At 41.5% G+C, this 15,682-nt stretch overlaps 1 protein-coding gene across 1 annotated transcript in view; it reads right to left on the bottom strand.

Annotated features, from left to right (window-relative positions):
• The window catches only part of KIAA1549 (KIAA1549 ortholog), a 126,497-nt gene that overhangs the window by 14,994 nt on the left and 95,821 nt on the right, over positions 1 to 15,682 (bottom strand). The window contains exons 17-18 of the mRNA XM_061415469.1: positions 10,502 to 10,819; positions 2,907 to 2,953 (exon numbers count right to left, since the gene is read on the bottom strand). Coding sequence (XP_061271453.1) covers positions 2,907 to 2,953; positions 10,502 to 10,819 — 365 coding nt within the window. The remainder of the gene's footprint in view (positions 1 to 2,906; positions 2,954 to 10,501; positions 10,820 to 15,682) is intronic.

Genomic DNA, 15,682 nt, shown 5'->3' on the forward strand with positions numbered 1-15,682 from the left:
TACTCAGAGAGTTCTGTGTGATCCAAATACTCTAATTTACCTTGGGTGACCATAAAATTTAGCATCCAAACCAGAACACTTTTGAGAGTGGAATTTACAATTATGCTGAACAACAGGAATAAATTAGGATTGAACCAGGCAAAACCAGATCATGTGGCCCCCCGAGCACTAGCTTTTGCCCTGGATCATCAAGTCTCCACCTGTTCCCTTTACTTTGTTGCTTTTGGAACACAAAGCAGTGCGTGGAGAAGGGGAGGAGGGCTGGCGAAAAACAAAAGCTTCTGAAAATGAGGGCAAATAAAGAGAAAGTAAGGAGAAAGCAGATAACACTCCTACTTCTGTGTGACTAGAGGGAGAGCTGAATCATTCAAGGGATAGTTGAATGTGATTTCTGAGACTAAGTCTTTATTACAATTCCTTCATTGTAATAAATCAATTGTCTATTCACATGTGGATCTGATTATGAATGCTCTTTTCTGCTCTATTGGTCTACTTGTCTTGCTTTACAGCAACACCACACTCCTCATTCCTTGACAGTAATTTGCAACATTTAGAATATAGTCCTAACATCTTACTCTTCTTTCTCAAAGTGTCTTGGCTACTCTTGGCCCCTTGCATATCTACATATATTTTAGATGAGTTTGTCTATTTCCACATATTAAAAAATGCAACAGAGACAGCAAAAGACACAGATATAAAGAACAGACTTTTGGACTCTGTGGGGGAAGGCGAGGGTGGGATGATTTGAGAGAACAGCATTGAAACATGTATATTACCATATGTGAAACAGATGACCAGTCCAAGTTCGATGCATCAAACAGGGCACTCAAAGCCGGTGCACTGGGACAGCTCAGAGGGACGGGATGGGGGTTTGGGACAGGGGAACACATGTACACTTGTGGCTGATTCATGTCAGTGTGTGGCCAGAACCACCACAATATGGTAAAGTAATTAGCCTCCAATTATAATAAATGAATTAATTTTAAAAAAATAAATAAAAAATGCAATAAACTATTGGGATTTTGAATGGGACTGCAATGACTCTGTAGACCATTTGGGGAGATTTGACATTTTAAAAATATTGAGTTGCACAATCCATGAATATCTTTCTTTAGAAGGCTTGACTATCTTCAGTTAGATTTATCCTGAGGTATTTCATATTTTTGAATGCTATTTTATATAGTACCTTTAAGTTTTTTTTATTTTCTGTCATTGCTCATGAATAGAAGAGATTTTTGTATACTGGTCTTATAATGTATACTGATCTTGTTCATCTTGGTATCCAACTACTTTGTAATTTAATTATTAAGATCTTGCTATTTAGCCATCTTGCTAAAGTTCCTTAATACTAACAACTCATGTGTTGACATTTTAGGATTTTTCTACTACAAAAGTATATCATCTGTTAATAATAACAGTATTAATTTTCTATTTGAATTCCTTAATCTTTCTGTTACTTTTTCTTGCGTTATTATACTGGCTAGGATGGCCAGGGCAATGCTGAATAGAAGTAATGCAAGCAGGCAACTTTGTCTTGCTTTTGCTCTCAAAGGGAAAGTTTTTAACATTCTACCATTAACCAGTATTTGCCAAGATACTTTTATCAGATTCCTATCTCTCTGCTTCTATTCTGTGTTTACAAAGATTTCTACTATGAATGGATGTTGAACTTTATCAAATGTTTTATCTATTGAAATGAGAAGATTTTCCTCCTTTATTCACTTCGAAGTGGTGAATTATAATGATTTTTTAAAATATTACATTACTCTTGTCCTGCTGGAAAAAAATCCAATTTGATTATGATGTGATAGCGTATTGTATTATATTATACACTTGCTAATATACAGTTTCAAATTTTTGGCATCTATGTTCATGAATGAAACTGGCCTTTAATGTTTCCTGCCTTGCAATGTCCTTGTCCTTTCTGTTTTTGGTTATCAAGGTTATGCTGGTCTCATAAAATGAGTCAGGGAGTGTTTTCTTTTTTTCTGTTCTTTAGGAGAGTTTGTATGATACTGGTATCTTTTCTTCCTTCAGTGTTTGGTAGAATTTACTGTTGAAGCCACTGGGCCCTAAAGTTTTCTTTGTAGAAAGAATTTTAATAATGATTTTAATCTCTTTAATAGTTATAGGACTATTCAGGTCTTCTCTTTCTAGGAGTTTTTCAAAGAACTAACTTTCAGCTTTGCTGATCTTCTCTAGTATGGCATTTGTTTTCTACTTCACTGATTGTATTCTTATTTTTATTACTTCCTTCCTTCTACTTCCCTAGGTTTTAAGACTTTTTTTCATATGAACCATTTTAAAAGTCTTTATTGCACTTGCTACACTATTGCTTCTGTTGTTTATGACCTGGTTTTTTGGCCATGAGGCACAGGGGATCTTTGCTCCCTTACCAGGGAATGAATCTGCACCCCCTGCATTGGAAGGTGGAGCCTTAACCACTGGACCACCAGTGAAGTCCCCCCAAAACTTCTGATACAGTGCATTTTTAGGACTCCAAATCTCATGAGTCTTGTCAAAAGTTTTGCTCAGCTTCTCAGCCACCTTGTCTGGAATCAGCAGTATCCGTGGGAGAAAGTGGACCCAAAAGCAGGGTTCACTTCTCTGGATTTGCTAGATCTTGGCTCCATTCTGTTTCACTGCCCTGATGGCTACCTGGTGTTTTGTTTTTGTTCTTAAATCTTGTCCAGCTTTTCCAGTTATCATGAGCAAATTATCTAGTCTGTCATTACTGGAAGCAGGACTTAAATTCTAACTTTTTTCCTCCTCTTCTGGTTACACCAAGATAACACACAACTCAGAGTTTCATTTCTGTTCATATTAGCTAAAAGAAACAAAGCTGCAAAAGTTAAGAAAGAGCCTATGTGAAAAAATCCTGATACATTTTCTCCTAAAAACCTTACCTAGGTAATGGGCCTGATGGGGGAGTCATTCCATAGTCTTCATATCTCTGGAAGAAAATCAAAAGAAGATGAAGATTAACATTCAATCCTTATTATGAAGTGACAACAGCAAACTTGGAAATTTAGATTTGCAGGATCAGCTTCCAAGAGATTTATTTTCTCATAAAAAGTTAGCATGCTTTCATGGCATTCCGCCACCATGTAATGCTAGAAGCTTCAGTTTGGGGAACTGGGCTAATACACAACCAGCTTCCAGATCTTTCTTTCTTTTGTAAAAATATTAACAAGAGACAGGGTTCCTGCACCTGCCCTTCCCTACAGGCTTATCCTCCACAAACCTGTATCTTCTGCTAATCCGATGGGCCTTCGTTGCCATATTTAGTGTAAATGACTTCATCAACACGGACCATAATGGTCACCAGATCTAGTGGGCACCTATTAGCAATTCAGATACACTCAAGAAACTAAACAATGCAAAAGTTGTTCCATGTTGTCCAATGCTATAAAGAGAGAGAGAGATCCTAAAAGATGAAGTAAACACATTCCGTTATGAATAATACCAAGGAGGTCCAGCCGTACTCCCTGCCCTTAAATTCCATAAGATGTCCATGTATCCTTCAATCCTCTCTTCTTATTTGAACTAATTTGCACTAACCAAGTGCTCTTTGACTAAAGCAAGATGGCACCAAATTTAAAGAAATCTAGACTTATGTTGCATTCCTCATGAAATCAATATATCCTAACCCTAGCATAGTTGGGACTCGGGCTTTTAACACTTCTTTTCGACAACTATGAATCATGATTTTGGAGTCAGATATTTCAGTAGGATAGTAACTCTGGACAGCATCATACCCAACTCCACTCAGTTTAAATTTCTGGCTCCAGGATAGGAGTTCCATATTAAGTTACTACATCAGCCTTGCTTCTGGACTTGCTCTCATATGAGATTTTTTTTTTTAAGCTGCCATTTACTGAATTATTATTTTGCTATGCACTATATGAACACTGATTCAGGTCCTCAGCAATGCTAAAAAGTGTTCACTACCTACTGTTTACAGATGAAACCAAAACACAAAGAAATTAAACAATGTCCTTCTAATCTATCTCTCTGACTCCAAAGACTATGCTTTTAATCACTGAGCTGCACCACCCATGATTTCTAAAACCAGACTTTCCCTCTTAAATAAATTTCTACTGGTGGGAGGCAGGGGGGCAGATAGGGAGCAGCAGCTTTGGCATCAGACACACTGACCAAACCACTCTTATTTCCCTTGTCTCTTTCCTGAGGCCAAGAAGGACAAAACCACCTCTGCACCTCATAGAGTCTCCAAGGGATTACTAGACTTGAAACTGTACTCAAATTACTTCACCTCTGACCCTCACTGCTTCCCTTCCCTTGGCAAAGGGAGAGAAACTTAGAACCCCTCAGAGTTCCACAACTGAGGTAAAATAAGCCAAAGGGGATTATGGAAGAAGAGAGGAACAGGATGAAAAGGAGAGTCAATTTATTTTCCAAATAATTAAACAGAAAGCTGAGACTGCATCAAGATTATACTTTACAGAATAAAATGGCCCCTGTGCTTTCAACACAGTTTGGCTTTTTAAAAAAACATATTCATATGCAAAATAATATTTTTTAAAAAGGTCAAGACTTCACAGTTTATCTGTCAGGATTTCACAAGATCTAATAAGTGAAAAACTAAAAAGAAAAACAATGCAAAGTAGCTGACCACTCTTTACCAGATCTATTACTGCAGTGCTAGGCATTTCTACTCTACTGTAGTCAGAAAAAGGGTATTATTTTTCTAGAGACTGCTGCTGCTGCTGTGGCTTCAGTCATGTCTGACTCTGTGCAACCCCATAGATGGCAGCCCACTAGGCTCCCCCATTCCTGGGATTCTCCAGGCAAGAACACTGGAGTGGGTTGCCATTTCCTTCTCCAATGTATGAAAGTGAAAAGCAAAAGTGAAGTCGCTCAGTCGTGTCCGACCCTTAGCACCCCATGGACTGCAGCCTACCAGGCTCCTCCGTCCATGGGATTTTCCAGGCAAGAATACTGGAGTGGGGTGCCATTGCCTTCTCTGGGGACTACATGCCCCCAGTGATGGCAGGCATTTCCTTTACATGGGTCACACTTGTTAAAAATTAAAGTCTGGAGGACAAAGAGAATTTTAAGGTTGCAATCATCTAGGTGAATGAAAATCCCATTTTAATGCATTCTTTCTTTCTATTCCATATAAAACAAGCCAACAAAGCAAGAAAGACAAATGATGGGTGGAGTCTGGGAGAGGCCTGAGGTAAAGCAACCAGATGGCAAGGAGCGCTAGTAAAATCTCAGGTATTCACACCTGCCACTTGGAGGACAAATCCAAGGAGGTTAACTTTACCTAGGAAAGCAGAAATACTACCTCTCAAGTGGCCTGACTCACCAGTGCATAACTAACACTTTTACACTGGCAAGAAAGGGATAAAAGTGTCATCAGATGCTCTATAAACATTCACTGAAACCATCCTGAAATCCACATTTCAGTGGTTTTTACTATAGTCAGAAGGAGCAAATAAAAGGTGATCAGGTTCTTCCTGGCAACAAACGATAACTTTACAAACAATTTATAAGCATGTTTAAGTTATATTAGATATGCCCAAATACAACCAATGATCTGGTTTTCCGCTAGATTAAATTGCTACCACTCCCATCAAAACACTAAGGATAATCAACTAGTAGGGAAAACAATAGATATGACTTATAATCAAATCAATGCCTTCAATCATAACTGAAGGCAGAGAAAAAAGAACAACATAGCTAAAGCTGCAGATAAACTGAGAGATACAGAAAAGGGACAGAGATGAGCCAACACAAAAATAATTGTTATCTTCAATCCAACAAAGAAAACTGCTTCAGAAACGAAAGGAAGTTTCCCTGACATGAATGAAAGAATTGAATATGAAGATTAAATGGACACTGGTTATTCAGGGGGGAAATGATTCCAAAAAATTGGGTGAATGCCAAGAACTATTTATGCTTCCCAGAGGACAGGACACGTACATCTTCTATCAGGTAGGGAGCAATTAGGCCACAGATTTCTGCACTGATCAACTCAAGGAACAGAAAGAAGCAACATGTGGATGCCAGCAGCCAAGTGTAGGTTGGGAAGTGAGATGAGAATCCTCCTTTTGGAAAACACGAGACTAACCCAAGAGGCTCCTGGAAGGTCTCCCTCTTCACTCAAGTCCTCCTGTCCCCCATAGATACATCTACTGTGTTAGCCTCTCAGCTCCTCAAAACCAATAAACAGCATTTTACTTGTCAGCCACCACCCTGACATTCCACTTTCAAAACCAGAGGCAGGGAGGTGGTCAGGAAATCTTTCAATAATCTTGGTGAGAGATGATGATGACTCCACCAGTGTAATACAGTGGATAGATTTGAGAGGAAGAGTCTCCAAAGCTCTAGCACATTTAATCAAGCTCAGCTTCCTCCATTTCCCCTTTCAGTGCTGATCTGCCATCACTTCAACTCTACCCTCTGACCTGCACATCTCTTCCCGGCTGTCTTATCACCACACATGCCTGATAAAGCCCCAGTCCTGGATCAGTCCGATTGCCTATTCTCTCCTTGTCTACACCTGGGTATCTGAATGCTGGTAAACTACAAAACTTTAATTTGTGCCACTATAATTTCACGATCGTCAGTCTCAACAGCAGCCTCAAGACTAAGTGATTACTTCCAGGTCCCTAGTCTGCTTTCTCTCATTCTACTCCATAAGTATTTCATGTTTCCACTCTCCCTCAACCCTCTTGCCTTGCCACACTTCTCTGATTCTCAAGAGATGACTCTGTTTTCTCTACTGTGAGAACAGAAACCAACGTAGGGAATCTGGGTTCAATCCTTGGTCAGGGAACAGGATCCCACATGCTGCAATTCAGAGTCTTGCCACAACTAAAGATCCCATATGCCGCAATGAACATCGAAGATCCCAGATCCTGAATGCCACAACTATTTAATAAGACCCAGAGCAGCCAAATAAATATCAATAAACTAATATTTTTAAAAGGTTGAATTTGATCTGTATCCTTTAAATTTTTCAATGCTTCTAATTAATGTGTTCAATCTTTCCTCTAGGTTCCTAAACATACAAAACTCCATTATAATAATTCTTTTAATATCTCTGTAACTCCATTATAATAATTCTTTTAATATCTCTGTCTACTAATGCTATTCTGCTGCTACTGCTGCTAAGTCACTTCAGTCATGCCAACTCTGTGCGACCCCATAGACTCTGTGTGACCCCACAGACCCCATAGACCCCACCAGGCTCCCCCGTCCCTGGGATTCTTCAGGCAAGAACACTGGAGTGGGTTGCCATTTCCATCTCCAGTGCGTGAAGGTGAAAAGTGAAGGTGAAGTCGCTGAGTCGTGTCCGACTCTTAGCTGTACCATTTTCTTGCTTCTCTGCTTAGTTTTGATTGGATGCTAGACATTATTCAGTTTACCTTGTTGGATGCTGTATATTTTTGGTTTTCTATATAAATATTCCTGAGCTTTGTTCAGTTTCAGGTCTTACTTTTTTCTGTGTTAGGCAGAATGAGAGCAGCTTTAACCTGGGGCTATTTGCCCCACTACTGAGGCAAAACTCTTCTGAGTACTCTAACTGATGCTCTGTGAATTATGAGGTCTTCTACAGTGTACCAAAAAAAAAAAAAAAAAAAAACTACTAGTCATCTCAGGCCGCCATCACAAAATACCACCGATTGGGTGGCTTAAAAAACAGAAATTTATTTTTTCACAGTTCTGGAGGTGGAAAATCCACAGTCAAGTTTCCAGCAGGTTCAGTTGTCGCTAGGAGCTTTCCTCCTGGCTTGTGGACAGCTGCCTACTTGCTGTGTCCTCACACGGTGGACAGCAAGCCCCAGTGTCTCTTCCTCTTTTTATAAGGGTACCAGTTCTATCAGATCAGGGATGCAACCGTATGACCTCATTTAACTTTGACTTCCTCCTTCAAGACTCAGTCTCCAATACATGTGCATGGGGGCTTATGCTTCAACATACAAATATTGGGAGAATACAATTCAATCCACAGCAGGAACATTTTCCCATGCTTATGTGAGCTCTGAGGATTGTTCCCTTTAATCTCCTAGGGCGGTTCTTTCCCTCATCTGGGGTAGTGTCCTCACACCTTAAAACTGATCAAAACTCAAATGAAGATTTTCTGCAACCTCTGGAAGCATATCTGTGTGCTTCTCTCTGCTTTCCCGCACTGTCTGTTGTGAACTCTAGCTCTCTTCTCCTCCCCACACTCACCACTCAATTTTCTCAACTCAGGGAGACCACGGAGTTCTCCCTGGAGTCTTCCTCCCTGCACCATAGCTAGAAACTCTCTCAAGATGGGAAGCTGGGGTGACTGTAGGGTTCTACTCATCTGTCAATGATCCCTCTTCTTTGTTGCCTCAAGTCCAATGTGGTGAAAACCCATACATTTTGTTCAGTTATTTTACTTGTTTCTGGAGGGAAGATAAATCCTGAGCCTTTCCTCCATTTTGTCCAGAAGAGGTGTTTGTACCAGATACTTTTGTTTCTGGGTCTCTGCTAGCTTTCCCACTACCTGGAATACTCTTCTTTAACTGAAACCACTAATTACCCTCAGACTTCCACTTAGATGTCATTCTGTCTAGAAACTCCTTCCCCAACACTTTCCGTCAGGGGCTCCTCCCACATACTCTCCTCCTGCCCGACACCCACCCTATGCTGAACTGAGTTACTGTTTCCACTGTCCACATACGCCCACTGGGATGCAGGAGCTGGAGTTGCAGGTTGTACACTTCTATAGCCCCAACACCTTGCAGAGCACTCAGCACAAAGCAGGTGCTTCAGAAATACATTTGAGTGAATAAACAAGTCAGATAAGCTTAAAGTAAATAGACAGGGGATATGGTCAAATTCATTTTCATTGCTGAGTTTTGTTGTGTATCATCCATTTGCTTAAAGATTATAAACTATTAGTTTATCATTACATACCACCTATAATTATGAAATGGTTTAACATTTACTGTTGAAACAATCTACATTTTAATACGTAAACCAACAATGACTAGGTTAGACAGTATTTTTCTCCTGCATGGTGGCTGTGATCTATACCTCAGACACATGCTCACTATGCCTTGTAAAAAACTATCTAAGAGCCGACTTTGAAAATCCAAACCAATTTCAGAGATGAAAATTCTTCTTTAAAAAAAAAAAAAAAGACATATTTGTCTGTGCCAGGTCTTAGTTGCAGCATGTGGGATCGAGTTCCCTGACCAGGGAATCAAACTTGGGCCCCCTGAATTGAGAGGATGGAGTCTTAACCACCAGACAACCAGGGAAGTCTCCAGAGCTGAAAATTCTTTTAACATATGTTATGATCACCCAATTGAACCTTAATATAGTTAACAAAACTAGAGGAACCCTGGATAAACATTCCTTGAAGAAGAAATTTAAACTGTAAAATGTCAAATGTTTCAGTTTGATCATCTGAAATTAGTAAAAGATAATGTTTAATATTTTATCCTTGAGTTTTACTTCTTATCCATGACTTGAGAAAGCACCTTTGAAAGCACTGACCGAATATGAAAAATAAAGGATAACAAAAACAGATGAAGCACTGAAATGTCAGCTCCCGAGATGGAAACCTGGTGTTTGAAAGCAACTGTGCTTGGCTCCTCGTGGACTAGATGCCTGCACTCCCAGGGCCTCCCCTCCCCTCTTCAGTCCCTCCACTCCCAGGGCCTCCCCTCCCCTCTTCAGTCCCTCCACTCCCAGGGCCTCCCCACTCCTCTTCAGTCCCAGGCGGCCTACAAAAAGAAGCTGAATGACTCCAGGGCATTCTTGACCATATCTTTTATGGAGACATCAATGAAAATTTTCTAGTTGTTGTGTTAGTCTCTAAGTCCTGTCTGATTCTTCCTCGACCCCACGGATTGTAGCCCACCAGGGTCCTCTGTCCATGGGATTTCCCAGGCAAGGATACTGGAGTGGGTTGCCATTTCCTGCTCCAAGGGACATTCCCGAACCAGAGATCAAACTCATGTCTCCGGCACTGGCAGATGGATTCTTTACCACCGAGCCATGTCTTTCCCGTGGTAAAGAATCCGCCTGCCAATATAGGAGCTGGAGGAGATGTGAGTTTGATCCCTGGGTTGGGAAGATTGCCTGGAGTAGAAAATGGCAACCCACTCCAGTATTCTTGCCTGGAAAATCCAAGGGACAGAGGAGCCTGGTGGGCTACAGTCCATGGGGTCACATGAGTCAGACAGGACTGAACAACTAAACAAACAAAAAAACGAGAATATATTTTGACAGTTACTCCACATATATTTTATGACAATGAATTTCATACCTTTCATGGAGGCAAATTCAGGAAGGTATCTCCATGAAATGTCCAAGTTGCACAAAAGAATGTTTTCAACATTGAGAATTAACTTATAAGATAATAAAAACTAAGACTCATCATCCAAACTTTGATTCCAGTCGAATCCAATCAGGGTATTGCAGGGATCCTGAAAATGAGGCAAACAACATCTTGCCCATGAGAGAATTCCAGAAGGTCCACACTTACACTGCATGGGTTGTTGGCCGTCTGAGCTGGGCTGTAGAAGGACCCCCACTGGGTGGCTCGTCTCTCTTCCCGGGAAGGGGTGCTGTTCACGGGCAGGCCGGCTGGGACGCCAGGGCCTGCAGCCGCAGCGTTCGGGGGCTGGCTGCTGGGGGCCACCAGGGCAAAAGCATCGTCCAGGAGGGAGTGCATGGTCTGGCGCGCCTCCTCGATGGACGGCTGGGGCGGGATGTACTGGGAGGCTGGGAAGGGCAGGCCTGGATACCTCCCCAGCTCCGCCGACGACGGCGTGGGCACATCAGCCGGGAGGTCAGGATCAGACTACAGCAGGGGAAACAGCAAAGTGGAGAATCACATTACTCAGCCATAAAAAGGAACGAAACTGGGTCATTTGTAGAGATGTGCGTGGACCTAGAGTCTGTCATACAGAAGGAAGTCAGTCAGAAAGAGAAAAACAAATATTGCATACTAATGCATATAAATGGAATCTAGAAAATGGTACAGATGAAGCCATTTGCAGGGCAGGGGATAAAGAACAGACGTGGACATACAGGGGAGGGGAGGGTAGGATGAACTGGGAGAACACCACTGACACTTACACACTATCATGTGTAATAGAGAGAGCCAGTGGGAAGCTGCTATAGAGCACAGGGAGCTCAGCTTGGTGCCCTGTGGCAACCAAGAGGGGCGGCATGGGTGGGAGAAAGACCCAAGAGGGAGGGGATATATGTATACATACTGCTGATTCACTTCACTGAACAGTGGAGACAAACCCAACATTGTAAAGCAATTGTATTAAAAAAAAAAAAAAAAGAATCAGACACGAGCTTCTATGGAAAACAAAATTCTAGGACCAAGACAGAATTTTTAACCATTTTCACTGCCATTGAGGAATGGGTTTACCATAAAAATTTTTCAAATCACAGCCGAGGAATGTGTGTTACCTTTCATAGGGGCAAAAAGTTTGAAATCAGAAAAAAAGTAAAAATATTCAACAACCATTTGTCAGGCAAAACTCAATCAACTCCCTGAAAGATATCTCAGTACCTGGAAGTTCATATTTTTCCTGAGAGCCCCCAACAACCAAAAACGATGTGTCAGAGTTTACATACTGCTGCTGCTAAGTCGCTTCAGTCGTGTCCGACTCTGTGCACCCCACCAGGCTCCCCTGTCCCTGGGATTCTCCAGGCAAGAGCACTGGAGTGGGTTGCCATTTCCTTCTCCAATGCATGAAAGTGAAAAGTGAAAGTGAAGTCGCTCAGTCATGTCCGACTCTATCGACCCCATAGACTGCAGCCTACCGGGTTCCTCCGTCCATGGGATCTTCTAGGCAAAAGTACTGGAGTGGGGTGCCATTGCCTTCTCTGTCAGAGTTTACATACTAAAATACCTAGTTGATGTTCCATAGATACAGAAACCCCCCACTAAAGCAGTCTATTGACTATTAATAACAGAACAGCCCTATACAACCCAAAAGAATTCAAAGTCACCACCATATTACAACTATGCGTGTATAAACCATTTTAATACTTATTGTGGCAACTCTTTATAAACAGTAAATAGTACCAATTATTTGTTCAGAAACTACTTTCTTAAAAAGGAGGTGTCCCTGGATAACATGAGCCTACAAGAAAAGTTTTACTTCTATACCCACTGTCTAAGAGGCAGGGACATAAGTAACAATTAAAAATTTTTAATTACAATTACTTCAACTGACACACTGAAAAGAGAAGAGGTTCTACTCAGTGGGCTGGTGACCCCATGTCCTCAAAGACAAAGTTGTTGTTCAATTGCTCAGTCGTGTCCAACTCTTTGCAACTCCACGTACTACAGCATGCTGGGCTTTCTTGTCCTTCACTATCTCATGGAGCTTGCTCAAAATCATGTCCACTGTGTCAGTGATGCCATCCAACCATCTCATCCTCTGCCTTCTACTCCTGCCTTCAATCTTTCCCAGCATCAGGATCTTTTCCAGTTAGTCAGTTCTTTACATCAGGTGGCCAAATTACTGGAGCTTCAGCTTCAGCATCAGTCTTTCCAATTAATATTCCTTAGGAGTCTTCAATCCTTTAGGATTAACTGGTTGGATCTCCTTGAAGTTTAAGGGACTCTCAAGAGTCTTCTCCAGCACCACAATTCGAAAGCATCAATTCTTCAGTACCCAGCCTTCTTTATGGTCCAACTCTCACATCCATACATGACTAGTGGAAAAACCAAAGCTTGGATTATATGCACCTTCGTCAGCAAAGTGACGTCTCTGCTTTTTAATACACTGTCTACATTTGTCAAAGCTTTTCTTCCAAGGATCAAGTGTCTTTTAATTTCATGGCTGTAGTCACAGTCCACAGTAATTTTGGAGTCCAAGAAAATTAATTCTGCTTCTGTTATCACTTTTTGGGTGGGTACCTTTTCCTGGAATTCTCTGCTTACCCTACAGGTCCACAATCTTAGCTTCGCTAGCTGGATCGTCCCACAGAAGGGCCAAAGAAATTCCCATATTTGTTCGGATCAGTGAACCTCTTACAAAGAAAATCTCTATTCCAGAGTGACATCCTTACTTTTAGTCAACTGTCTGAAGCACTTCCTAATGACTATGGTCTGTCCACCGAGGATCAGTTATTATTCACGCCAGCATCAAACACTTAAGAGCAGCAGCTGTGTAATTCCAAACAGAGAGAAAAACAGACAAACTGGCAAACCCACCAACAGTTCACAAACCTATTTTGCTTGGCCCACGCAGTATTTAAAAAATAGTCAATATTTTAAAAATCTGAAAATTTCCTATGAAAACTCAGATTTCTGGATTCTCTCGGCAGACTCGGAAGCTGTGGCACCACTGGGCCCCCGTCCTCCACAGAAACAGGTGCTGTTGGGCAGAGACTGCTCCTGAGATAGGCCGGTGCTCTGTCCTTCACAACTGCAAGTGGGTGCTCTCAGTCCCTACAATACACACTGGGTCCTGAAAGACTACTTCTCCAAAATTACAATATTCTAGTAAAGTTCCACTAAGTGACTTCGTCATCGAGGAAGGATTTGGGGCTGCAAAGGTCTCCAGCTTATGACATAATACTGGAAAGACTCTGTGATCCTCTCCTTACAGGGTACAAAATGGCCCACACTCATGCCTTCTGCTTTTGGTTTACTTGAGGAGCAGATCAGGAAGAATGTGGTGAGTAGAGGGCCACCAACCCAACACCCCACGGCGAGAAAGAAAAGTATATCCGTAGAAACGTCCTACTAGTAATTAAGAGGGTCTCTCTAAAACCGGAAGCAATGTTCCTGGTGGTGGTTTTCAATAACTGCACCGCAAGGAAACGAGCACTGTGGCTACAGCGCAAACTGAAATTCAAATGGGGGACAAACCCTATATACATTTGAGGAGAGTCGCCCAAATAGAGTCCCCTACAGGCACTGCCAATCTCAGCATCAGTGGGTGTAACTTTAAAAAAGGTGTAACTTCTATAGCAAGAGAGACCTGTTGCAAAGGTGTGAAGTTAGGTTCCCTTGGAGTCTCATTGGTCCCATGAATCCTGCCATGAAGGCAAAGAGCCATAGAGCTATGATGTGAGAGCTTCCTGCTCTCTGGCCTTCCTGCTACCCCCACCCCCCAAATTCACAGACTAGACTCTCAGCAACCTGCAGGCCAAGAGGAGGTTTTATTTATTTTATTTATTCCTGTGTCCCAACATCCAGCACAGTGTTTCACATGTAGATGGAACTTAACAGATGGTACTATAATCAACAGAAGTTGAGATCTACCTAGGATACTCAGGAGTTGGAATTTGAATTCCATTCTCTTGAATCCAAGTTTGATGACTTTGACATTTAGTTTGTTTCCTTGGCACAAATACATGTTCACCTATCACTCCCCATATGAGAACTTTTTTACCTTTAGTTAAAAAAAAAAAAAAGGTATTTTTATGATGTATTCTGGTGCCTCTCTGCAAGCCTTCATATTATAAGAGAGTGATCATGTCCTATGGTTGGTCCAGGACAATCTCCGTTCATGCTTGTTATCCTAGGATAAGTAAAACCATCTACTGTCATCTTCACAAGGGTGTGACTTGGAAAATAAATTATATTGGGGTTGACAAACTTCCATAAAGGGCCAGAAAGTAAATATTCTAGGCTTTGTGAGCCATATAACTACTCAGCTCTGCCACCTTAGCAAAGCAGTCATAGATAACACAAAAATGATGGGTGTGGCTGTGTTCCAATAAAACTTTACAAAAGCCAGCAGTAGGCTGGGTTTGGCCTGAGGGTCATAGTTTGCTGAATCCTGATTTATAATGGTAACCCTGTTTACGAGAAATCCAGGAATATTTCTTTTACTTCAAGAGACAAAAGCTCGCAAGAAGATATTTTGAGGGGAAAGCACAAAATTCAAGACAGTTCAAAAGCATGTATGCGTGGTATAACCTTCAAGATGAAATACTACCTATAAAAAGGTGAGTGCTCAAAAAGGCATTATCTTTGAAAGTATACATTTCATCAGACTCGCAGACTTAGAAAACAAACTTATGGCTTTATCAAAGGAGAAAGGTAGGCTGGGGGAGGGATAAATTAAGAGGTTGGGATTAACATATACACCCTACTATATATAAAATGGGCTTCCCAGGTGACTCAGTGGTAAAGAATCTGCCTACCAATGCAGGAGACACAAGAGACAGGGTTTGAATCCTAGGCATGGAAAATTAATCCATAGAGTAGGAAATGGCAACCTACTCCAGTACTCTTGCCTGGAAATTTCCGTGGTCAGAGGAGCCTGGTAGGCTATAGTACCTGGGGTCTCCAAAGAGTCAGAGGCAACTGAGCACACACACATATAAATTACATAATAAACAAGTACAAGGAACTCTACTCAATATTCTGTAATAACCTATATTGGAAAAGAATCTGAAAAAGAAAAGATGTATGTGTAACTGAATCACTTTACTGTACACCTGAAACACACACTGTAAATCAACTGTGTGTGTGTGTGCTCAGCTTGGTCCCACTCTTTTATGACCCCATGGTCTGTAGCCCTCCAAGCTCCTCTGTCCATGGGCTTCTCCAGGCAGGAATACTGGAGTGGGTAACCATTTCCTTTTACAGGGAATCTTCCTGACCCAGCAATTGAATCTGCATTTCCTACCCTGGCAGGCAGATTTTTTACACTATGCCACCTGGGAAGCCCGAAATTAA

Source organism: Bos javanicus, chromosome 4 (genome assembly GCF_032452875.1).
Source record: "Bos javanicus breed banteng chromosome 4, ARS-OSU_banteng_1.0, whole genome shotgun sequence".
NCBI classification, from domain to species: Eukaryota; Metazoa; Chordata; class Mammalia; order Artiodactyla; family Bovidae; genus Bos; species Bos javanicus.